At 44.3% G+C, this 26,566-nt stretch overlaps 1 protein-coding gene across 1 annotated transcript in view; it reads right to left on the bottom strand.

Moving 5' to 3' along the window:
- Window positions 1-22,131, bottom strand: part of ccnyl1 (cyclin Y-like 1) — a 49,799-nt gene extending 27,668 nt beyond the window's left edge. Inside the window, exons 1-2 of the mRNA XM_060929330.1 lie at window positions 20,940-22,131; window positions 613-687 (exon numbers count right to left, since the gene is read on the bottom strand). Coding sequence (XP_060785313.1) covers window positions 613-687; window positions 20,940-21,093 — 229 coding nt within the window. The 5' untranslated portion in view covers window positions 21,094-22,131. The remainder of the gene's footprint in view (window positions 1-612; window positions 688-20,939) is intronic.
- Window positions 22,132-26,566: the final 4,435 nt, after the last annotated feature.

Genomic DNA, 26,566 nt, shown 5'->3' with positions numbered 1-26,566 from the left:
AATGGCGGCCGCGTTTGTCGTGACGTCACGTGAAAAGGGTCTATAGGCCAAGTTTAATGACCTTGAGGTTATCAGAGGTCATATGTCGTTTTACAAATGAAAAATGAATTCAGCACCCAAACATTTAACAAACAAGGCCATTTGCTAACTTCATTAATCATTTTAGGACATTTCATTCCTTAGAAAGCTGAGAAACTGGGTTCAGCTGAGACGTTTACAGGCCCAAAGTTCAATGACCTCTAGAGGTCAACAGAGGTCAGATAGAGCTCGGCATATTGCAGATTTGAATTCGGCACACCCAAATTGACAAAATTCTTATATTCTGTTTGCCGACTTTGTCTCAAAAATGCCTTTAACTCCTTAAATAAGCACTTTTTTGAATTTTGGTACCAGTCTATAAATGTCAAGTGCCTCGGTGACCTGCACACACAATAACATCCAACTCTGCAATTAAATGTTTCTGCCAATAAAATATGGCAACACAGAGCGTAAAGAGAGAATTAATAACCGCAGCTGAGGAGATAAACAATCAAAACATGGTCTTGTGTTCCATTCTTAATTGCAGAAGCAGAATCAAATGAAACTCTTTGCCGTGTGCTGTTGATAACTCACCATCTGTTTGAGACTTGCTGAGGAAGATAGTGCTAGCACGAGCATGGTCTGACGGATTGGACTCTAAAGCTAGATCTAAAAAACAAAAAAACAAAAAACACAAGCAAAAAAACGTGTTAAGTGAGACGGAGACGTAAAAGTTCATTTCATAATAAAATATGATGAAAGCATTTCTCCGTCAAGAGTGTAAACACAAATCGTTCTCTACAATATTAAATCTACAAAATTAAATTCTCAAAAGCACTTAAACGCCAAGGTCACAAAGCTGCACACACCGTGAAACATCACGTAATATTAGTGGAAAAAACATTTCATGTCACACGTGTTTGTGATCCCCTCGCCACACTGAATGCAATTAGTGTGAAATGAGACGAGAGCAGAACATTAATATATGAATGTTGTTTTAGAGCAATAAAATGAAATAAGGAAGGAAGCAAGCCCAGACTGTCGCAACACTGTCTCCGCAGAACAAGAGACGAAGCCTTCAGGGGCTGTGATGGTTTGTAATTTTATAAATGGCCATCGTACCAAGTGAGAACACTCTTGCACTACACAGACACATCTGAATAAACACTTAAACTGGAGCCTTGCAAATATAAAAAGTGTGATGAGACAGAGCCCGAGTCCCGTGATCCAGGCCCCTGCTACAGAGTGCATTGCTGCCGCTGCCCGCACCAGCCGTGGTACTGAGGGGAGGAGGGCGACACAACGAGCGCATTGTGGAACCGGACGAGAACACAGTACCATCACTCTCTACAGCCCTCCTACAGCATGCCTACCAGGAAACGAGGGACAAACAGAAGCGTACATCAAATCCATTTACATTAACGGCATTACATTAGCAGACGCCTTTATCCATTTATCCAGCTGAGCAGTCGAGGGTGAAGGGCTTTGCTCAAGGGCCCAGCAGTGGTGTCTTGGGTGCGCTGGGATTCGCACCTTCCAAATCAGTAGTAGTCCAACGTCTAGACATCTGAACTACTTCCGTTTTTAATTCTCTTGCTTCCACAAGAAGCCTGGGACGTTAGAATTAAATCATAGTTCTAGTCTCAACCCGTCTGTCTGAACTTCAGATCTGGCTTGAGCAGCGGGTAATCCAGGGCTCGAAATTAACTTTTTTTCTTTGTGTCCCCCAGTGGTCCCGAATTCTGTGTTGTATTGTCCCAAATGGAAGCAATAGTGTCCCCATTTTTTTCCTCTCTGAAATAACCAGTGGTTAATATTATCATATGAAGTTACTATTATATTTGTAACTATGCGATTTTGAACCCTTTATATCATTTTTTACAATAAGTCACAAGCGACACATGTCCTATACATCATCTACTTCAAAATTAGTTATTGCATTTTCAGTTTATTAAACGTTGGCGATCTCACTGTATGAATAGATACCCGTTTATTTAAAGGGGCCAACTAGCTCATTCAGAAAATGTTTCGAGTCCCTACATCTGCAGTACACTTTAGCTGAAAATAAGACCCCTTTTATGTTCATTTCATCTACTTATACCTTGAATATCTGTTGGCACTTATAAGGCCAACTTATCATTTTCACCATTACCGTTATCCAGTTTTATGAACTTTCCGTTATCCATTTTATGAACTTTCGCTGCCAGGTGCAAATGTTAGCAACATCAGCATAGTGGCCAGTGTTGCCAGATTGGGCGGTTTTAAGTGCATTTTGGCAGATTTGAATACGTTTTGGGCTGGAAAACATCAGCAGTATATGGCAACACTGATAGTGGCAGGTCCGAGCCTAGTTGTGCTGCTGACTGACTAAACTTTCTGAACTAGAAAGACACCAAGAAAACTCACTTATTCTGTTGAACGGTATCTTCCGTCAATATCATCCACATCATTCCTGTTGTATTTTATAACGTGTCTAACAGTGTTCATTCAGTTCATTCAGTTGCTAGCGTTGCCTGCAGACCAGGCGATGACACTTTGGATCCTGAAGGTCCCGGAGACGTTATGTCTGGGCTTTCAGTTTCTTCCCTGCGGTCGGTCCGCTTCAACCACTTCAGCATTTTTGTTCTGGCAAGAGTCGGCGCAGCATGTGCGCTAGCAATTCCATTCCAAGTCCATATAATGCGGACTCCGGCCGAAGATTCTAGAACAGAATGCGCTGCTCTGTAGCCTACGGATGCAGGTGCATCGAAAGTGTAGCTACTATGTATTTTTCGCTGTTAACGTTTTAAAATTAACAAATTAGGTGAATGTCTACATATGTGTTACGGCTTTGTAAATAATATTAATGTAGAACTTTTTTTCTAGATCTATTTTTTTCCATTGTCCCGGGATTGTCCCAGATATGATAATTTTGTGTCCCGATGACATTTTTTATGGTCCCCGGGACGTCGGGACACCGTTAGTTTCGAGCGCTGGGGTAATCGTGACCACCTCACAGCTCCAGGGTCTCCGATTCGATCCCGATCTCAGGTTATGGTCTGTTTAGCATTTCTGTGCATGTTCTCCCCATTTGGGTTTCTACTGGGCTGCAGTATGTGGACTGGTGATTCCAGGCGTGAATGAGTGCGTCGAAGTGTTTGCACACGGTATTCTGCAATGAACTGGTGATCCAGCCTGCATTCCCCGGATAGGCTCTGGGTCCACCCCAACCCTGACCAGGATAAAGCCAGGGCTCCAGACTGCAACTAGTTAGTTTTGAAGACAGTCCAAGTAAATTTTATATCTATGCCCACCGGTGCAACTTGCAAACATACCCCCATTTATTTTTGTTTTTTTGTAAATCATCATCATCATCATCATCATACATCACATGAAGGAGCAAGATGGTGCGTGTGTGTGTGTGTGTGTGTGTGTGTGTGTGTGTGTGTGAGTGAGTGAGTGAGTGAGTGAGTGAGAGAGAGAGAGAAACAGGAGACAGAGAGTGGTACATTTCCATGGATTAAAGCAAAAAAATAAAATAAAATAAATAATAATCATCTGACTGAAAAAAAAAAAAGCTCCATGTCGTCGGCCCCTACCACGTCAGCGATGCGTCAAATTTTAAACGCCGTGTTATCCATTATCCCTTCGGCCCCTATTTATAGTACATTTACATAATTTTAACAATGACTAAAGCTAAGGCAAAACTTTACCATTGTCTTTACTGGCTATAAATGATGAAACATCAAGTTTTCAGGGCAAAGTGCAAATTTATTTCAACAGTACTTTAGTAATGCACAACAGTGGTTAAGAGAAAAGTGCAAGTGCAGTCGAACTTGAACCATGCTTTCAAAAGAGTGGAACAGAAAGAAAAATAAGAAAATCTGTTGAAATAAAGCCAGGAATCAAGAAAAGTAAAGTGAAAGTTCACTTTTTCTGCTTCTTCGCAGTGAAGCCAAAGGCATCTAGTTTGGCAACACCTGATGCCTGTTTTTGTTTCTTTTTCCTTGGCACAGCAGCAGGAGCTTGCCATTATCGCCCATTTCATTTCGCCAAGCCCATCTCCACTTATTCTTTACTGTTCTGTCGATGTCTGACACATCTGTGCCTTCATTTAAAAGAAGCACGTCCATGCTGGCAAAACCGAAAGTAATTTGACGCGCTCTAGTGATGGAAATCGAAGGGCCTATGTCCGGTGAAATATGGCCTTATACACAGTACTCGAGTTGAGGGGGGATGTGGGGGGAGGCATCCCCCTTCTGAAATAAAAATCTCAAATCATCCCCCTTATAAAACGGCCATCCCCCCATTACATCCCTTGTGCCATTTTACCAATTAATGTGGAAATTAGCCTACTATTATTTTAACAAATATTACTACCATTTCAGCATTAGAGGCTTTGCGCAGTGATAGCCTACATGTAGCCGGATAAAAAAGACGCATATTTATTTATTCGGTTGCACCGCTCATTCACACCTATATGGAGGTTTCAGTCACTGAAAACAGCTACTTTCACAAACTCTGGGCAGAGTGGAGATTTCTGAAAACTCCATCTTCAGACACCCGTGTAAATGGGGAAAACGAAGCAGCAGTGGGCGAGAGGGCGCGCGCGAATATAATGAGTAATAGGTGTGAATCTTTCACCGAATGCCAATTGTCCCGGTTCTTCATGAAATCGCACGTGCACGCACAAATTCATCAGGTTAACTTTCAAATAACTGTTCTTGTGCACTTGCGACACCGGAGCCACTTTCCTGAATTTTGAGCTTCGGAGTATTCGCTTCTTTATCTATTTAATCAATGAATTTATTTGTCACATACATTAGTAATTTAATGTAAAACATTAGTAGCCTATTTAAGCAATAGCTGTTTTCTCCACTGTTTTCCGACCTTTTGTGCTTAGTGAATGAGACACTTCATTACACTCCACTGACTGACTTCCAATTCCAGACTTTTTTGAAAATGTAAAATATAGGCCTACGAAATGTTTTTTGGGACTTAATTCGCGTTGGTCTTTCACTATTAATTTTTGAGACTGACGAGGCACTAAATATTGTGGAATTATTTCTCCTTACTATGAAGTTTGGCATCTTAAACAAGTGTCGGGAAATCTTGCAGCCCGACTCTGCAGCCTCCAATGTTTAAGCGAACTGCTGAAACCATAATGTTTAAAGATTAAATCGTAGGCTCATCAAACCAAAGAAAAACACAGCCTTTCCAGAACGCTGTCTGCCGAAGCCTGTTTAACCTACAAAAGGCTTAATAGCGTAGGTCTTGCTGCGGCTTCAACGGGGCTGTTTAGATTTTTCACCTGATCGCCTTTCAATAGGCAAATATTATTATTACTACTACAATAGGCCTAGTATTAGTGGTAGGCAAGTAGTTGCCTAGTAGTAGGACAGCCAGATTGTTTCATCAGTGGAGCCGCCGTTAAAAGGAAACTGATGCGGAGCGCCGCAGCTCACCTCGGGGTGAATCGCGTCCCGAGGTGCGGGGCTGGCCCGCTCTGGCAGCGCTGGTTCATTGGGGAGAGGGCAGAGGTCGCTGGCTGCCAAGTTTGGAGAGGCTGGGACCTCCCCTGGCCGAGTTACAAGCGTCCAAAGTCGGGCTGGAGCCGCCGATAGAAACGAAACTCAAGCCGAGCACCGCGGCTTGCTGCCTACGCCAAACCTCCCCAGGACTAGACAGTAGCGGAGGCTGTATTTATTTATTTAGGCCTATCTAGCGCAACAACTTATTCCTTTACATATACTCAAACATAGCACAAGAAAGGGTTCAACAACAGGCAATCACAGCAGCTTGGTGAAGTTCTAAAATCACATCGGTGTCAGACCTATGGGCCTACCCCCCCCTTTTTTTTTCCTCGGATCTGCATCACTCTCATTATTGACCTCTAGCGCTCCCAGTTGACGGAAATCCGTCGTAGCGACGGAAAACTTTAATCCATGCATTTCCATTGCAGCGAATTTTGTTTTGCCCTCCTTCAGGCTGTATTGGAGTGAAATTTTCTCTGACTGGGCAAAATTTGTCTGGTCAATGAGTAGCCGGAAGTGGCGCTGCGCAATGGTGTTGCAAGGAAAGACGGTGAAAAACAGCTGTCAAAAGCAGAAACTATATTTTAAAAAATAAATAAATTAATTAAAATAATAAACTATCCATCCATTCATTATCTGTAGCTGCTTTATCCTGTTCTACAGGGTCGCAGGCAAGCTGGAGCCTATCCCAGCTGACTACGGGCGAAAGGCAGGGTACACCCTGGACAAGTCGCCAGGTCATCACAGGGCTGACACAGACACAGACAACCATTCACATTCACACCTACAGTCACCAGTCAGTCCCCCCAGGATTCCGCGGGCCTTTTTTGTGATTGTTGCGGGCTAAAATGTCTGATGTTGCGGGGGGGGTTCCAAAAAATTGTGATGAAAAGTTGCGGTGTTTTTTAGGTTTTTGTTGCGATTACATTGCGGGAGGAAGTGAAAGTTGCGAGAAATTGTTGCGATTTTCTCTTTTTGTGATTAAAATTGAGTGATAAGTTATTACTGAAAAACTATTGATTAAAAAAAACAAAGACACTGAGAAATGGTCCTATAAACAACTTCACCAATATAAAAGATTACCAGGACTACAAAAATGCAGAAAAATAGGCTTTACTTATCCAAATGCACCTGTTGGTTCAAAAGTTAAAGTCCATAGAACCTCACAGCACAACATGAAGTTACCTTAAAATATAATATAAATGCCTCAGCTTTCATGTAAGGAAAAAAAAACTATTAATACTAGTACTGTGTGCAGGCAGTCTCTCCTGAAGACTAAATTAAACAATAATTATAAACTAATAAAATAAATGGCTCAGGCTTCATAGAAGAAAAAAAGAATTTGAACAGAATCTCACAGTATGATGCTGAAGCTGCCTAAACAATGGAAAATAAAATACCATTTTGGTAAAAATGTTGGCATCCATTAATTTCTTGTATTAAGTAAAAAAAAAAAAAATGTAAAGTGCACACAGTCCTTCACTGTAAACATAACACACTTTCAGTAACAGAATTTAAGCCTACAGAAACACTGACTCGCACATGCTGCTTCTCTTGAACGGAAACACGGAAGTAAGCAGTGTTGCCAGATACTGCTGACGTTTTTCAGCCCAAAATATGTTCAAAACCTGCCAAAATGCACTTGAAACCCCCCAACTGGGCGGGAAACTGCCCAATCTGGCAACACTGGAAGTAAGGCGGAAGGTAGTTTGTCGACGTCACCTCAAGACGACGCCAACGATTGGTCAAATTTGCAGGAAAATTGCGGTGATTGGATATAATTGCAACACCGCCCTGAATTCACGGGGATTGGTTGAATGTGTGTTGAAGTTGCAAATCGCGAAATCCTGGAGGGTCTGACCAATTAGCCTAACCTGCATGTCTTTGGACTGTGGGGGAAACCGGAGCACCCGGAGGAAACCCACGCGGACACGGGGAGAACATGCAAACTCCGCACAGAAAGGCCCTCGCCGGCCACGGGGCTCGAACCCGGACCTTCTTGCTGTGAGGCGACAGCGCTAACCACTGCACCACCGTGCCGTCCCAAATAATAAACTAAATAAAATTATATCCCCCCCCACACACACACACGTTTACATGTGAGTGACATGATAGAAAACAAGTAGGTTACGACAGCCTGTATCTTGTTCATTCTCTGATTATAGGGACAAAAAGCAAGTTACTAGGCAGGGCTGCTATTGTGTGTGTGGGGTGGTGGTGCGGACAACGACAAATATTGAATGAGGTCACACAGAGACTTCAAACAGGGGTGAGGACCGTGTGACTGTGAGCTCATTACCACCATCTTGCTAGTCAGCTAGCGAGCTAGCTACCCAACAAATCACTCGCTCACTAAATAACACAAATAAAATTTCATTGGCTCCAACTAATTTCCATAAACCCAATAATAGCTAACATTCGTTCATAAGCTTTTTTTTTTTAAGTTAACTTTTTTTACGTGTGGACACTTATCAAGTTGGTACATTTTTCTATTTAAAATAAGTCTATTTGCAGACGATGCATACATCAGCGTTAAATAAACCCTCATTTAAGTTCAGCAATTGTGTGACTCGTTCGTTATTACAGAGATGCCTACCCCAAATTTTGAATTTCAGTATTCTTGAAAACATTTTTCAGTATTTTGGAATGACTTTCAGTAACATTAATTTATGCGCACTTCCATTATAAAGAGGTGTATATACCAATATGTTTAACATTTAAATTATTAAAAAGTACTGTTTTGTGTGAATTGAATAAACAAAACACGAGCAGCCATCTCAACTGAATTTCCACTCAGCAAATTTCTAGAGCATACAATACATCACATTTTTATAAATACAATAGTGTTCCCTGGGCGGCACGGTGGTGTAATGGTTAGCGCTGTTGCCTCATAGCAAGAAGGTCCGGGTTCGAGCCCCGTGGCTGGCGAGGGCCTTTCTGTGCGGAGTTTGCATGTTCTCCCCGTGTCCGCGTGGGTTTCCTCCGGGTGCTCCGGTTTCCCCCACAGTCCAAAGACATGCAGGTTAGGTTAACTGGTGACTCTAAATTGAGCGTAGGTGTGAATGTGAGTGTGAATGGTTGTCTGTGTCTATGTGTCAGCCCTGTGATGACCTGGCGACTTGTCCAGGGTGTACCCCGCCTTTCGCCCGTAGTCAGCTGGGATAGGCTCCAGCTTGCCTGCGACCCTGTAGAAGGATAAAGCAGCTAGAGATAATGAGATGAGAGAATAGTGTTCCCTGTTTGCAGACATTACGGTTGACTACCATATGTAACTCCTCAAAAGTATTATATTATATTGCCTGGCAAAATGTCCTACCTGTTAACGGATTCTAATAAAATTTAAAAAAAAATTTCTTATTTCATGCCAAAGAGAGTCCGACATTAAGATAATGTCCCAATATATAAATACTTCAGCATAATGCTTCAGAAGAGACATTGAATAAAATGACATTTATAATTGTATTTAAAACAGTGGAATGATCAATTTTTTGCCACAATCCCAACAGCACTAATCATAAAATTCTGTTTTTGATCATACTACATGTACATTTGCACTTGCAACACTGAAAAGACTTTGAATTAAAGAAGTACAGCCAGTGTTTGATATTTCAGTGAATAAAAATCAGACATGTAAAAAGAAACTGAATAAGTTTAACTCGCATTTCATGGCACTAATCGGCAAATTCAACTCCAAGCACGGGTCAACCATCACCGCTTCGGCACGTGTCACGTTCCGTGTCTTTTCATCCACAGATTTCGTAAAAAACTGCTGGAAACCCCCAGATTTACTTTCCGCCTGACTCGCCATTTCAGCATACTCCATATGTTTTTTTTTTTGTAGTTGACATGCCGCGTGCAGTCATCGCGGCCACCATGAGTGATGTTAATGCCAGTTCTACACAGTTTGCAGTGCGCATATCCATTGCCCTTTTGACTGGGTGTAATGCACGGCCATTCTACCGTATCGAAAATAGCGCGAACAAATGTGCGGAATCTGCGCATGTCACACACGGCATGTGCGGTTGTCGTAAAAATAAATAGCCTAGCCGTGAATCGCGCATGGATTGAAAAAGTCGCTTGGACATTTAAAAACAACTCACTGGAATTTAAGACTTTATAATAATTCCGTACAGAATAACACTGTTTGCCGTAACATCGTATTTACGTAACTTTTCCGTACAAAATACGGCCAATCCGTACTAGTAGGCATCTCTGTTATTATGATGGCGAGTTATAAATGCTGAATTCTCAACTTCATGCAAACGAGAAACACTTGAGAACCAATCAGTTCAGCAGGTGATATGTTTAGTACGTGGCATTTTATAGGCAAGAGTCCCACAAAGAAAAATATATAATCAACAAGCTGGCGGAGGCTAAAGGCTACATGTAGTATGAAACCGTGCTGTGCTGGGTCACGTGTTGATTTAAGTGGTGCACCTAAACTTTATGCTGTGCTCCTCACATAGTAGCAGTGGAAACAGCAAGTCTGGAGTCCTCAAAGAGCTTCGTGAAGATGGATGAATGAAAGTCTGGCCCGCGGTTTATAGAGATTACAGCTAGGACATGGCACGAGTACGGTGCTGTGGAGAGAGATGACCACAGCTCACCTTGCACTCAGGAATAGTGTTTACAGGGTTCTCGCTGGTGCTCGTCACTGACGAATATAATCCATCAGTGACGAAGAGAAAATTACGAGCAGTCGTCATAGTGACAAATGTACTTGTTATATTTCTCGTTACCATAGGTCATCTTTTATAGAAATCCGTCCGTTTACTGAAATCCAACCCCAGTGAAGAGACGGCAGGAAGCTGGAGTGTAAACAATGAAAACAAACGTGCTTGTGACCAATAAAAATCTACGACACAATGACCAAAGGAGCGCCAGGTTTTTGACCAATCGCAGTGCGTCTTAAATTGGCCTGGCGTGGTGGTGTAATTATCTCTGCGTGAACCGAACAATGGTGTGGCCTAAACTGACGAAGTTTTTTTGGGGTGAGCTTCTTCAAGCACTGAAGATGATTAAAGGGCTGAAACATCCGGGGGGGGGGGGCGCACACTTCGAGCCCCAACCGTCCCCGAGCACATCGGACAGTGTTAGTTCTACAGGGGTCGGTGTAATTTAAAAAAAAAATTAAACCCTCAGCCAAAGTGCTGTCAGCCGGCAAGCAACAGAAGCGCTCCATTTTTCAGGGTCGTGGTGTGTTGAGTCCCCGTAGCGGACGTATGATGCAAAACGTGGTGTCATTCTGTGTCCGGTTCATAAATCGATGGCAAATTCAGATTCCTTCACTGTTGGCTGGTCCAAAACTCTTCTCAACTCTGTTCAACTGTAAATCAAGTTGTGTGTTGAAGTTATTCAACACAAATGAGGATGGGTTCCCTTTAGAGTCTGGTTCCTCTCAAGGTTTCTTTCTCATGTCCTCTGAGGGAGTTTTTCCTTGCCACTGTCGCCACAGGCTTGCTCATTGGAGATAAAATTAGCTCGGGCCATTAAAATTCTGTAACACTGCTTTGCGACAATGCCTACTGTTAAAAGCACTATAAAAATAAACTTGACTTAAAGGCTAAAGGGAGCCCTAATATCTCATCTCATTATCTCTAGCCGCTTTATCCTGTCCTACAGGGTCACAGGCAAGCTGGAGCCTATCCCAGCTGACTACGGGCGAAAGGTGGGGTACACCCTGGACAAGTCGCCAGGTCATCACAGGGCTGACACATAGGCCAAGTTTACATTAGACCGTATCTGTCTCGTTTTCTTCGCGGATGCACTGTCCGTTTACATTAAACTGCCTGGAAACGGGAATCCGCCAGCGTCCACGTATTCAATCCAGATCGTGTCAGCTCCGGTGCTGTGTAAACATTGAGAATACGCGGATACGCTGTGCTGAGCTCTAGCTGGCGTCGTCATTGGACAAAGTCACTGTGACATCCACCTTCCTGATTCGCTGGCGTTGGTCATGTGACGCGACTGCTGAAAAACGGCGCGGACTTCCGCCTTGTATCGCCTTTCATTAAAGAGTATAAAAGTATGAAAATACTGCAAATACTGATGCAAATACTGCCCATTGTGTAGTTATGATTGTCTTTAGGCTTGCCATCCTTCCACTTGCAAGTGGTAAGTGATGTGCGCTGGGATCACACACACAGCGGCTCAGTCCCGAATCACAGCTTGTGCACTTCACTCGCGCGCTCTGTGAGCTGCGCAGGGCCGGAGTGCGCACCCTCCAGAGGGCACTCGCTGTTCAGGGCGGAGTGATTTGGAGCGCAGGATGCCTGTGGAGCCGAGCGTATCCGTGTATTGGCATTGCTGTGTGCACGCGAATCGTTTTAAAAACGTTAATCTGATGATCCGCTGATACGGTCTAATGTAAACATGGGCATAGACACAGACAACCATTCACACTCACATTCACACCTACGGTCAATTTAGAGTCACCAGTTAACCTAACCTGCATGTCTTTGGACTGTGGGGGAAACCGGAGCACCCGGAGGAAACCCACGCGGACACGGGGAGAACATGCAAACTCCGCACAGAAAGGCCCTCGCCGGCCACGGGGCTCGAACCCAGGACCTTCTTGCTGTGAGGCGACAGCGCTAACCACTACACCACCGTGCCGCCAGTCCTAATATCTCTTTTGAATAATTTCGTGCTAAAATAACTTTCAGTAAGCTCAAACTAAAGAGGGTTATTTTAGTTTGATGGCACACAGGGGCCCAAAATCAAATCTCTCTTATTAGAGGCTGGAGCGGAGCCCAAATTTGATATGTAATGGAAAGGCCAAGCTGTATCTGTACAAATATTTGAATTGTGCCAGTTTGGTTGGTAGAAACCTGCATTAAAGTCCACTTTGATACGTCGGTAACTAAGAAAAAATACAGACTGGGTGAAGAAAATTTCTTTGACTTGATTTTTCAAGGAAGAAAGTGGAGAATATTTTTCAGACCCCAGGAGGAACCCTGTATTTATATGCGAGCGAGCGCAGCATTTCACAATGGAGCTGCTTTTGCGTCATGAGAGACTCCACCACCCCACAGAGAGCGACACGGAAGAGCCTGGAGCTGCTGCCATTACAGCACATAATCGTACTTTGGGGACTCTTAAGGCCTCTGCATGCTCTTGCGACAAGGCTTTCGCAGATAGCTTTTCGCAGACAGTTGTAATTTATCGTTGAGCGGGGAGTATAGGCGTGCGCGATGTTATTCACCGCCACAACGCAAGGGGGCGCGAAGTCGCTAGGAGTAGTTGGTGGGTGTGGTTAGTGGAGTGTTTATCCTCCGGTTACTTATAATGAATAGAACTTTTTTTTTTATAATGACTAGAACTGGAGTCGTATAGATGTACGTACTTCCTCAATCAACCGCTCTTCGTGCTGCTCCATCTTCGCTCGTGTTTTTAAAAATGCCGGTCGTGAAAACAAACCAAACCGGGAAAGTAGGGAAGCGGAAGTGCGTGTACAGCAGATGTAGAGTGGACCAATCAGAGCCCTCTTGTCTGCGACGCTGTCTGCGAGGCTTCTGCGGTGGTCACAATTTTTGGGAGGTGCGCGCAGAGCGTCTGCAAAGGTGGGGGGGCTACGCAGACACTGTCTGCGACGCTATCTGCGAGGACTGGGTTGTCAGCATAAATTGGCCTTTACTGCTTTCTCTATCAGTGCATGATTCCTCCTCTCAGTACCTTTCTACGAGAGCTAAACCCTTCCTGATTAAAGAGAGATTTAACCAGACCCATTAAGAAGCCTACAGAAGATTAGAGTCTGCATACTTGGTCAAATCTCCTCTCCCTATGAGCAGGACATTCACTCACTGATGACATTCACGTCAGAACAGCGAGATGACGACATCAGTGGACGACAGGCGCACTCGATAACACATTGATTTGTGCTAACTGTTGATCAATGGGATGCAGAATCGCTGCAGGAGTGAGGAACAACGCTGACCTTTGACCATCTGGAAGACACAGATGGAAATGTCCAGCTTTCGTCGCAGCTTAGCACGCTTGTTTGGTGTTCGCTTGCTAACTTTCTGATCTCTGCAGAGGCAAACGGGACAGAAGGCTTGGGAATTTTTCAAAAAATATTTAGCCTGGATTTGTTGGAGAACACTGTTTAAAGGGGAACTGAAGTCATTTCTAAACTTGCTTCATTTCTTAATTAACGTGTTCTTCAATTACGTTTTCGGTTTTAGTAACCTTATATCGTGACTCGTATTGGCAACTAATTGCAATTAAATATTATCCTTATCGGCCGGTTCGGTTTTTAGCCGTGTTGAATTTAGTTCGTTTGGTCCACGGCAGGCGTCGCTTATCCGCGCGATCTTCACGAGATTTGTGCGAAACTTCGAAACGTAGAGTAGTGTCAGTGCTGCCATTTTGAAAACTGCTTTCCAAACGAAGTATTGCACAGAAATGAGTTTAAATGACGATTACTGCCTACTTTTTTCAAACTTTCCTGATTGCTATCAAAACGAACAAAACTTCCGGCTTGATTACGTCAGCATTCGAAAGAGGGCGCGCGCGTCTTTTGAGAACCTGTGTCCGAAATCGCTCCCTACTCACTATATAGGGCGCTATATAGTGAGGACGCCTTTTTGTAGTGCTGTCCGAAACCTTAGTGAGGATTATTTACACCCTATATAGTGCACTCAAAAGTATCCTACAGTGCATCACGAAAATTAGTGTACAACGATGGTCACTAACCAAAGCAATATATACCATCATGCATTGCGATCACGCTGAAAGAAATCAAATTAAAAGTCTCAAATTTGATTTAATAAATACGGAAGCCACGAGAGGCCCTTCATATAATCTTTTTTTATTCACCTTGTTATCCCGAGATAACGACATAATTAATTCAGGATGTCGAGAAAACAAACAACTAATTCGAGATCTCGAGAAAACAAAACCGTTATTCCGTGATCTCGAAAAAACAATTATTTCATGATCTCGAGAAAACAGCTGAGATTTCTAGCAGAGCTGCGCCCCCTGTGGGTCAGACAACAAAGACTTAGAAATTGGCGGGCCAGTCTTCTGCGGAGGTGCCGCGGACTAATTTTGAAATGATCCCTTATTAAAAGACTTAATGCAATCTCTCCCTGTGTCAACCCCTGATCAAAATATTGCCTTATTAGGTGATCGATTATTCCAGACATTCTAATGACCAAAGTTGCGTCTATACAGAATGAGAAACAGCCCCAAAGTCAGCATATCACAAGTCTCTTGGCGCACCTGAATGAACCATTTCTCAGCTGTTTACTCGAGATCACTGAATAATTGTTTTGTTTTCTCGAGATCTCGAAATAACGGTTTTGTTTTCTCGAGATCCTGAATTAATTATGTTATCTCGGAATAACGGTTTTGTTTCCTCGAGATCTCGAATTAGTTATGTTGTTTTCTCGAGATCCTGAATTAGTTATGTCGTTATCTCGGGATAACAAGGTGAATTAAAAAAAAAAAAAAAAAAAAAAAAGGATTATATGAAGGGCCTCTCTCGGCTTCCGTAAATAAAAGGCAGCGGCAAAGAAGGAAGTATTCAGCCTTGATTAAAAAAAAAAAAGAACTGAAAGATGCAGGGACTTTGTATTGATTAATGTGGGAAATGCGCTCAGTATAATACGGATTTATCACAAAAATACATGCATGTGTTTATTATTTTGAAAACTACCAGCCGGTTGATCTGGCACATTTTAATTGTGCGACAGTAATGACGTAAATACCAGCGTGACGGACTGGTGTCCGAAAGCGGTTTTTCCTCTATATAGTAATTCCCTATATAGGAAGTAGTGAACAACTGAGTGATTTCAGACACAGGGAATGTTGATGACTTTGATTTCCGCTGTACGTTTTACTTCCATCCTACGAGGTCTCGCACAGGTCTCGACGAACCTCGTTTACAGCCATTGCTTTGACATATGGACTGATGTATACTAAGTAACTTTAAAAACGCACAATGGAATTCAACACGATGTCACTTTAGATCCATGCATATATTTGAAATTTATGATATTGTATGTAATGCACACACATCTTGAAACATCGATAAAGGACATTTATTGCCAAACTCAAGAATTAATTCACAATAAAAAAATTCAAAGTGACAGCTGGTCCATGTTCGGACCGTCATGCTGGAGATTCTGGGTCTGTGTCGTCCAGGGGTCTCAGCAGCAGTGACTGAGGGTGTCAGGAATCTGTCACGGAGGTGAGCTAGCCTGATGTGCTGATCCTGAACTGGCGTCGTGACTCGAGGCTGACCAGGGCGTGGACGATCCCTGGTGCTCCCTGTCTGTCTGTAACGCTGACTCAAACGGGAAATGGTCGAATGATGAACACCGAAGTGCCGGGCGACCTCTGTCTGTGTACTTCCGGCACGCAACATCCCGATGGCCTGTTCACGTTGATTTTGGCTTAGGCGTGGCATCTTCAATAATGACAATTTTCCCATCATTTCCCCCGGGTATTTATAGGCAAGATTGTGTGTGTGTGTGTACAGTGTATGAAAAATTTGTTTGAAAATTAAAGCCTGTCCATGTCATTGACTACCCGAGTCATATTGTACGTTATTGAGTACAACTCCCTTAAATTCTGATTTGAGCACAGATTTGGAACTTATTCGGGCGGAACGAAGTTATTTTTTCATTGTGATATATTTCTTTTCTTCTTGAGATAAACTCAGCACGAATTCAGCAAGTTTTATCAAATGTGCGTTTTTAAAGTTACTTAGTGTATTACAGAGCATATTTCAAACACTCAACTTGCTATAGCAGCGACAAAATAGCGATCAGAAATGCATTCCGATATTTAATTAAATGAGAAATAGAATTTGATGATAAAAAATTTGCGGCGTTGTCAAAAGTCACATGACGCCACTTCAAAACCTGCCCCAGTAGCCTATATTTAGCCACTGGATGATTTTCTAATCAAACTGCCAAATATGCTTAGACCGCCAACTGATTGTCTAGCATTATGGGCAGCTTTTGCTCAGCCAATCACATTTATTCATGTGCTTTCTTCAAAAACAAAAAGACGACGGTGTTTTGATGTCTGGGATGCATTACAATTCGTACTACAAACGTAATACGGACCCGCACATGTCCTGGACACATCTGCCCCCATCCACACCTGTATTTAGTAGTGTCCGCTGTTCAACAGTGAACAGGGCGCAAGACACAAAAGACAGCACGTGCAAAACTAGTCTCTTATTATGGTTCATGGCTGATTAGCGTTGTTAACGAACGCATCTAGAAGGTCGCGTTTTTGATCTTATGCATCGAACACACTGCTTTGGCACATGCAACTTCATTCAAAGAGGGTCAATCTCTCAACAGCTGAGCGTGCTAAACTGGGAGTGCCATGCTGCCATGTCAAAAATAAACCCGGGGAGGGGGATGGAGCAGGACGCTCCGACAGGAGAAGAGATATCCAAGTTCAACATGCAAGGTATGCTTGGTATGGGCACGCTTCTCTGATTAACAGGCTTCCTCAATTTCACCAAGGCAACACCAGACGAGCGTGTAAATAAACTCTGGGATTCGTATCTGAGGCCATCCTTAAAAAAAAATCCGTTTCCTGTCCACCGGGTGAGCAAAAAAATGTTCAGTTGGGAGGGAGGGATTTTTTTTTTACTATATGGATGGATAAGAAATCGCAATGCTGTGTTTGCTTTTTCTTTCAGTACTTTTTTATTACAAAAGCAGACACATTTAATAAAATATGACGGTTTAATCAACTGAAACTTGTACAAAAACTTTAAGTTAGCATTTTAAATGCTGACTGCAACATTTGCAAAACTTTTACAAAGGTACTTAAAACGTCCGACACACGGACTTTCTGTAGTTCTAAATCGAGCGTTAGGCCTAGTTCGGATGAAATTACACTATTAAAATGATCACTGAATGATTTGTTTTTCTGAATCTTTTCTATTTTGTTGTTCGCTAGAATACCATTTTGCGATTTCACACTTAAGCAAATGTTTGAAAACTCCGGATCTGCTTCCTTCATGGTGGCTGCCATTTTTTTGTGCCGCACGGCGCATGCGCAGAGCTGATTCAATTCTATATTCTGCGTGGAATGCAGGGCTTTCCACAAGCGCCGGCCGCCGACTACACAATTAAGTCCAGCCGGCTACTTTAATGACTATTATTTTTGCAGCCCACAGGCTCTAAATATTAATTTTCGATTTTAATAAAATTAAAATGTTTATCTAACGGACTGACAATGTCAAACTGAACCGCACTCATTTAAGTTGTGATTCGCGCTGTTTGTACCGATAATAACCACAAATTCCCCGCCGACTTCATTGATCAAGGGAGAGTAACTCATCCACGGCCCCGACATGTGGTGTGTGCGCGCACTCGGTGGAGGCAGTAGTGTGTCGGGGCCGTCGGAGGGAACAGAAGCAGAGATGATGCTTATTTTGTCTCCGGTAAACCAGTCTTCTCTCGTTCAATTACGTGCTGGCATCAAAAGACACCGTTGGTTGTAAATGAAACCAAACTGAGTGGTTGGAGTGTGTTTTCATACACAAATGGAGAAATGTTCGCTGAGTGTTTGTGTAGCCGCCACTGCAGACCGTTGTCGTTGTTAATTCATAGCATGCTCAGCTGCGTGAATGTGTCATGCACCGAAAATAAGAGATTTACAAGCCAGGAACGCCTCATGATGCAATATGCAAGAAAAGAAAGAAGATTTACTGCCATTTTACTTTGTATTTGAGTAAAGTGAATAAATAAATGGTCTGTGGAAAATACATTTAATCCTGGGAACTGCGTGCACAGGAGTTTATTTTGTGTTTACTCCCCCCCGGCTGGCTACTTATTTGTCATGGCTGGCTAGTATGAGCCTTAGTGGAAAGCCCTGGGAATGCGGAAATGTCAAGTTCGATTTTAGATTTACAAACCTGAAAATAATGTCGAAAAACCGGCGTTAAAAAAAAAAAAATTTCAACCGCACAAACGGCACTCACCCGGCCGGTGGACCGGAAACAGAACATTTTTTTAATAATGGCCCGATCTTAGTAGCCGAGTGCGCACCTCTGGGGTCGCCTTCCAAGTCCAGTGCCATCTAACATATCTGTTCCAGCCAATTCTCTAGAATAGCGCGAAGGAAGGATGGAGGGCGAGGATGAAACCATCATCACTTCACTGGAATGTCAGGAATAGCGCAGATATTTGAGAGTCTTGTCTGACTCGCTGCACGTTTCCGTTCTTCTCTTGCTATCTCAGGGGAACAGGCTGGAATGCCCTTATCACACAGACTTACAGCAGCTGTACTGGTGAACTGCACATGCACGGCAACGTGTGTTTAAACTAATGCTCAAACCCGACGCCAGGAATGCGCATCCCCCTCTGTGGGGCTGTCCAGGATGTCCCCAGGGGGGCAAAATAAACAGGCGTAAACTCTGCAAACGGCTCCAGTAGGAAACTAAAGATGTGTCTTCTTATACGAAGCTCACTCTTACAGGTGATTTTTAAGAGCCTACGTTCTAACGTTTCCTGGTAGCTGGGTGTTAGTTTTGTTGAGTAACAGAACCCACTTGAACCTTGAGTCAAACTGGTGAAGAAAAATATATCCGTGTGTCAAGTAAGACTTGAACAGATGACAAGACACCAGAGAACACACACCGAGGCTGTACGGTATGAATGTGCCGTTTATATTACTACACAGGTTAAAATGTTGGCCAGGATAATTTCCACCAAAATTAAAATCACAATTAACTGGAAAACAGTTAAGTGCCATGCCATGTATGCCAGGGTTGAAATCCTGGGAAAGGTGATGACCAGATCGATGATGAGAGCTTGTGAAATTCTTGAGGAAATTACTGGGACAGCTTGTGTGTGAACAGAAACTGACAAATTACTGGGAAAGAGTACAACAAAGTGTCGATTTCAGTTTGCGCAGTGATGCAACAATAGTAGAAAAAGGTAAAGTCAGTGAATTTAAAAACAAAACAAAACATTGGAGCAGTTCAGGAATGAAAGGACCACTAGGATTCAGGGTGAGTGCAAACATTTTTGTGAAAGGGAATTGTTTATTTAAAAAAAAAACCTCCTTGTAAAAACAAACAAACAAACAAACAAACAAACAAGACTCCAAGAACACAGCTTCTGCATGATCAATAATGCTGTTAATCTCCAGGGTTTGAGTGTGAAACAGCTTGAGTGACTGGTTAAGCGAACATTCAGTACATTTGTGCAATACTGGTATCATAATATTGATTTAATGAGTAATAAATGATAAATTGTGCAATGCCTTGTGCTTCACATGTGGCCTGTGGGGCAAGTCAGTACCGAGTCTAAGGTGAAAACCAGTACCTGGCCTGTGGGGCAAGTCAGTACCGAGTCTAAGGTGAAAACCAGTACCTGGCCTGTGGGGCAAGTCAGTACCGAGTCTAAGGGGAAAACCAGTACCTGGCCTGTGGGGCAAGTCAGTACCGAGTCTAAGGTGAAAACCAGTACCTGGCCTGTGGGGCAAGTCAGTACCGAGTCTAAGGTGAAAACCAGTACCTGGCCTGTGGGGCAAGTCAGTACCGAGTCTAAGGGGAAAACCAGTACCTGGCCTGTGGGGCAAGTCAGTACCGAGTCTAAGGTGAAAACCAGTACCTGGCCTGTGGGGCAAGTCAGTACCGAGTCTAAGGTGAAAACCAGTACCTGGCCTGTGGGGCAAGTCAGTACCGAGTCTAAGGGGAAAACCAGTACCTGGCCTGTGGGGCAAGTCAGTACCGGGTCTAAGAGGCAAACCAGTACTGAGTCTGTGGGGCAAATCAGTACCTGGCCTGTGGGGCAAGTCAGTACCGAGTCTAAGGGGCAAGTCAGTACCTGGCCTGTGGGCCAAACCACTGGGTTAAACCAAGATTGAGCCTGTGGGGTAAATCAGTACTTAACTATGGCTTAAACCAATACCTGACCTGTTGGGAAAGTCAGTACCAGGTCTATGGCCAAAACCAATATCGAACCTGTAGGGTAAATCAGAACCAGACCTGCGGGGCAAGTCAGAACCAGACCTGTGGAGCAAATCAGAACCAAGTCTAAGAGACAAATCAGTGCCTGGCCTGTGGGGCAAACCAGTACCAAGTCTAAGAGGCAAGTCAGTACCGAATCTAAGGGGCAAAGTACTGGGTCTAAGAGGCAAATCAGTGCCTGGCCTGTGGGCCAAGCCACTGGGTTAAACCAAGATTGAGCCTGTGGGGTAAATCAGTACTTAACTATGGCTTAAACCAATACCTGACCTGTTGGGAAAGTCAGTACCAGGTCTATGGCCAAAACCAATATCGAACCTGTGGGGTAAATCAGAACCAGACCTGCGGAGTAAATCAGAACCAGACCTGCGGAGTAAATCAGAACCAGATCTGTGGAGTAAATCAGAACCAGACCTGTGGAGTAAATCAGAACCAGACCTGTGGAGTAAATCAGAACCTACCATCGGGCAGTTCCCGGTCGCTGATATGCTGCAGGTACGGCCCGGTGTCCTCACTCAGGTCCGCGTTTATCTGGTAGTCCTCGAGGCGCTCGGTGGGCCGCGGGAGTTTCGGACTTCCGCTGGGAGACACACAGCAAGACACCGTATTCCCCATGATGCACCGCGCTCAGGGTCGAGACCCAAAACCCAGGTCCTGTGAAATTCACACCGCGCTCACTCCACACATCAGCGGCCCATCGGAAAGCGCAGTGAGACGGGGTTAGAGACCGGACGCAGTCGGGTCGCTGCTCGCTCAGCAGGCGGCCAGCAGGCGGAACGGGGCTCCGGCGTGTGTGGACGCGACTGCGCGCGCTCTCATTCGGACACGGCACGGGAGCGCGCGCGCGGGCGGCACTCCGGCTAAACACAGCTAGCTAACTTAATCCAGCTAACGCCCTACCCAACTACCGCCGCTTCAGCCCAGTGCTCGGATCCATACAAACCGGAGGCTACATTTCAGTTTCTCTCACAGCTCTCTGAACGGCCACCAGCTCATCTGCCCATTGTTATTTAGCCTAGCAGGCTAATACAGCTAGCCAACTCGCCATTATTTCTGAATGGGCGGTCAGTTAGCCTCAGCTAGCCGGCTACAGTCCGTCCCTTTAACCGACTCGACAGGGAAGCTCTGACCTCCGCCGCGCTTTGGAGACGCCGGTTAGCACCGAGCAGAGATGTGGTTATTCGCCCCTAGAACAGACACTTTCAACCGGGAAAGTCCGGTCCAGAGTCGGGGCTCGGTACCGGATCCCCCGCTGAGGCCTCTGCCCACACCGTCCGCGCGCTGCTCTACCGCTCCGGAACAAATGAATGGAAAAGCTCGTGCGACGAGAAATTAACCGTTTCTTTCCCGAAGTGCTAATCCTCGCCCCCGCGGCTTTCTTTATGCTCGGCTCCCTCCGGTTATCCCCTCCTCCACCGGACACTATCGCAATCCGCCGCCGCCGCCATCTGTTCCGCCACTGAAGCCGCCGGGACCCGCCTCTTTTAAAATTCCATCAATTACTATTGGCTGTATGGTCATAACAAAACCAGAACAGTGCCTGTTATTGGCTGACGTCTCTGCCACTCAAAAAAAAAAAAAGTTGTGTCCATTGGCTTGTCCACGGTTTTGCCCATAAACTCTACATTCAGTGACCCTGCGCGCTGCGATGGGGATCCCGACTCTTTTCAGTGAGTCACATCATTTGATTCAGTTCACTAAATAAGAGTCGACTCCGAAACAGCTCATTGATATTTGTATTGAAACCGGACCCAAGTTTTTGACCAGAGGTTGTTCGCTGTGACTCATATTGTTTCATGAAATCTTAATCTACTTAATCAAATAAACATTTGTTATTGACACACAGCATTGCTTGTACATGTTTCCATGACAACGCTGCGATAGAAACGTCGCAGGGAGGGGGCGGAGCTACAAATGAACGCGAGTCGGCTCTTAAATTCCACCTAAGTGAACCGATTCAATGAGTCGATTCGGTCTCGAATCGTCATTGACTCGTTGAACACCTCTTCAGTGCAGGACTATAATGGTGAGTGACTTTACAGAAATTACACAGTTACTCTCAATGTTTTAACACATTTGCAAAATGATGGCATTGTTCTATGTAAGGCTAATATTTTTATCTCCTGGCTTTCTATCTGAGTTATGGTATTTTAGAGAGAAGAGGAGAAACCTTTATTTGTCACATTATTTATCCTCTGCATCCAACCCATCTGAAGCAGTGAACACACACACCCAGAGCAGTGGGCAGCCACACCAGAGCGCCCGGGGAGCAGTCAGGGGTCAGGTACCTTGCTCAAGGGCACATCAGACTAAGGCCGCCCCACGTCAACCTAATTGCATGTCTTTGGACTGTGGAGGAAACCTGCAGGAAACCCACGCAGACACAGGGAGAACATGCACAGTCCACACAGAAAGGCTCTCGCCGGTCCCTGGGTTCGAACCCGGAGCTTTCTTGCTGTGAGGCGACCGTGCTGACCACTACACCTCCGTGCCGCCCCGTGGTATTGGATGAGAAAGTGTGGAGTGAATGAGAAGTACAGTGCTGAGCGTAAATGAGTCCACCCCCTTTGAAAAGTAACATTTTAAACAATATCTCAACGAACACAAACAATTTCCAAAATGTTGACAAGACAAAGTTTTTAATATAACATCTGTTTAACTTATAACGTGAAAGTAAGGCTAATAATATAAACTTAGATTACACATTTTTTCAGTTTTACTCAAATTAGGGTGGTGCAAAAATGAGTACACCCCACAACAAAAACTACTCCATCTAGTACTTTGTATGGCCTCCATGATTTTTAATGACAGCACCAAGTCTTCTAGGCATGGAATGAACAAGTTGGCGACATTTTGCAGCATCAATCTTTTTCCGTTCTTCAACAACGACCTCTTTTAGTGACTGGATGCTGGATGGAGAGTGATGCTCAACTTGTCTCTTCAGAATTCCCCATAGGTGTTCGATCGGGTTCAGATCAGGAGACGTACTTGGCCACTGAATCCCTTTCACCCTGTTCTTCTTCAGAAATCCAACAGTGGCCTTAGATGTGTGTTTAGTCATGTTGGAAAAGTGCACGACGACCAAGAGCACGGAGTGATGGTAGCATCTTCTCTTTCAGTATAGAGCAATACATCTGTGAATTCATGATACCATCAATGAAATGCAGCTCCCCGACACCAGCAGCACTCATGCAGCCCCACATAAGGACACTGCCACCACCATGTTTCACTGTAGGCACCATGCGTTTTTCTTTGTATTCCTCACCTTTGCAACGCCATACAGTTTTGAAGCCATCAGTTCCAAAAACATTTATCTTGGTCTCATCACTCCAGAGTATAGAGTCCCAGTAGTCTTCATCTTTGTCAGCATGGGCCCTGGCAAACTCTAGGTGGGCTTTTTTGTGCCTGGGCTTTAGGAGAGGCTTCTTTCATGGACGGCATCCATGCATGCCATTCCTCTGCAGTGTACGCCGTATTGTGTCACGGGAAATAGTCACCCCAGTTTGGCTTTCTACTTCTTTAGATAACTGCAGTGAACTTGCATGCCGATTTTCTTCAACCCTTCTCATCAGAAGACGCTCCTGTCGAGGTGTTAACTTCTGTGGATGACCTGGACGTCTCTGTGAGATGGTTGCAGTTCCATCTTTCTTAAATTTTTGTACCACTTTTGCTCCAGTATTCTGACTGATAAGTAAAGCTTTGCTGATCTTCTTGTAGCCTTCACCTTTGTGGTGGAAAGAAATTATTTTCTTTGGGGAATTCTGAAGAGACAAGTTAAGCATCACTCTCCATCCAGCATCCAGTCACTAAAAGAGGTCGTTGTTGAAGAATGGAAAAAGATTGATGTTGCAAAATGTCGCCAGCTTGTTCGTTCCATGCCTAGAAGACTTGGTGCTGTCATTAAAAATCATGGAGGCCATACAAAGTACTAGATGTAGTAGTTTTTGTTGTGGGGTGTACTCATTTTTGCACCACCCTAATTTGAGTAAAACTGAAAAATGTGTGATCTAAGTTATATTATTAACCTTACTTTCCCGTTATAAGTTAAACAGATGTTATATTAAACTTTGTCTTGTCAACATTTTGGAAATTGTTTGTGTTCATTGAGATATTGTTTAAAATGTTACTTTTCAAAGGGGGTGCACTCATTTACGCTCAGCACTGTATATTAGGAATGGTGCAAGACATGTATGAGAACAGTGAAACAGCAGTGAGGTGTGCAGTTGGAACGACTGAATGGTTCAAGGTGAAGGTGGGACTTCATCAAGGATCTGCTTTGAGTCCTTTCTTGTTTGCCATAAGCCACTGGGCCGCGACAGCTTGCGACAAATTGCGAACGTCATTCACGAGAGAGTTTCAAAAGTGTCTTGAAACATTCGCGGGGCTTCTCAGTTTCCTCGCATGAGTCGCAAAGTGTCGCTCCTTCGTCGCTGAAATTTTGAACATGTTCAAAAAATTTGTGCCACAAAATTTCTCTCAAAATAGCTGCAAATGCGTCGCTGGTGTCGCAAAGCCGTCACGAACCCTTCTCCAGTCAGTTTCCGTGAGGCTTCCTCTACTTCCCTGCCTGCCAAGGGAAAGCCGGGCTGCGACTAGTTGGAGACACGACAATTGCGGTAAAATATGCAAATATCAATTCAGTGTGATTTCCAAGTGAAAATTGTCGCTAATTCTCGTCTTTTATCGCAATTGTTGTGTCTCCAACTAGTCACGGACTGTCGCAGCCCAGTGAGATACTACCCGTAATGATGGATAGCTTGACAGACGAAGTGAGGCAAGAGTCACCATGGAACATGATGTTTGCGGATGATGATGTGATATGTGGTGAGAGTAGAAAGGAGGTTGAGTTGGGTTTGGAGAGATGGAGGTATGCATTGGAATGAAGAGGAATGAAGGTGAGCAGGAGCAAAACAGAATACATGTGCATCAATGAGAATGGAGATGAGTGTAGTGAAGATATAAGGAGTAGACGTAAAGAAAGCTGGTGAATTCAAGTACCTGGGGTCAACTGTGCAGGGAAATGGGGGCTGCGATAGTGAGGTGAGAAAGAGAGTGCAGGCAGGGTGGAGAAGGATTTCGGGAGTCATTTGTGATCGGAAAGTCCCAGCAAAAGTGAAAGGTAAGATGTATAAGACAGTAGTGAGACCAGCTGTGATGTATGGATTGGAGACCGTACCCTTAACGAAGAGACAGGAGGCAAAGTTGGAGGTGGTGGAGTTGAGGATATTAAGGTTTGCGATGGGAGTGACGAGGTTGGATAGGATAAGGAACGAGCACATGTGGAGAGTTTGGGAATTAAGCTAAGAGAGATGAGACTGAGATGGTACGGGCATATCCTGAGAAGAGATGCAGAGCATGTTGGAAGGAGAATGTTGAGGATGGAGCTGCCAGGCACACGAAAACGAGGAAGGCCAAAGAGGAGATACATGGATGTGGTGAGAGAGGACGTGAAAGTGGCAGGTGTGGTAGAGGAAGCTGCGGAAGACAGGGAGCAATGGAGACGAAAGATCCGCTGTGGCGACCCCTAATCAGGAGCAACCAGAAGAAGAGGCTTTCTATCAGAAGTGTCTCTTGCCAATTACAGTAAGACCTTTTGGAAAGCTGCCCACTCACTCAGATGTGCAATACTGAACTAAGCTGCCATTATGTGTTCTATATTCATGGGAATGGTGTGAAATATTATCTGGGATGAACCTCATTGATTTCTCATTTTGGTCTCATCAGGATTAATGGCATCTAGTGCTGCTTTGGACCACATCTAATCCCATCATCATCATCAGAGCTATCTATCTATTTGGTATATCACTGCTCTGACAGCTCCAGCCATCAATTTCTTGGGAAGAATTACAGCAGTGGTTTCCCGTTGCCTTTTACTGGATTATTATAGAGGTTTTCACACCTAGGGGCAATTTAGAGTCACCAGTTAACCTAGCACGTCTTTGGACTGTGGGGGAAACCGGAGCACCTGGAGGAAACCCAGGCAGACACAGGGAGAACATGCAAACTCCATACAGAAAGGCCCTCGTCGGCCGCTGGGCTCAAACCCAGAACCTTCTTGCTGTGGGGCAACAGTGCTAACCACTACACC

Source organism: Neoarius graeffei, chromosome 9, assembly GCF_027579695.1.
Source record: "Neoarius graeffei isolate fNeoGra1 chromosome 9, fNeoGra1.pri, whole genome shotgun sequence".
NCBI lineage: Eukaryota > Metazoa > Chordata > Actinopteri > Siluriformes > Ariidae > Neoarius > Neoarius graeffei.
The sequence above is the reverse complement of the archived record's forward strand: the minus strand, read 5'-3'. Positions and strand labels throughout refer to the sequence as shown.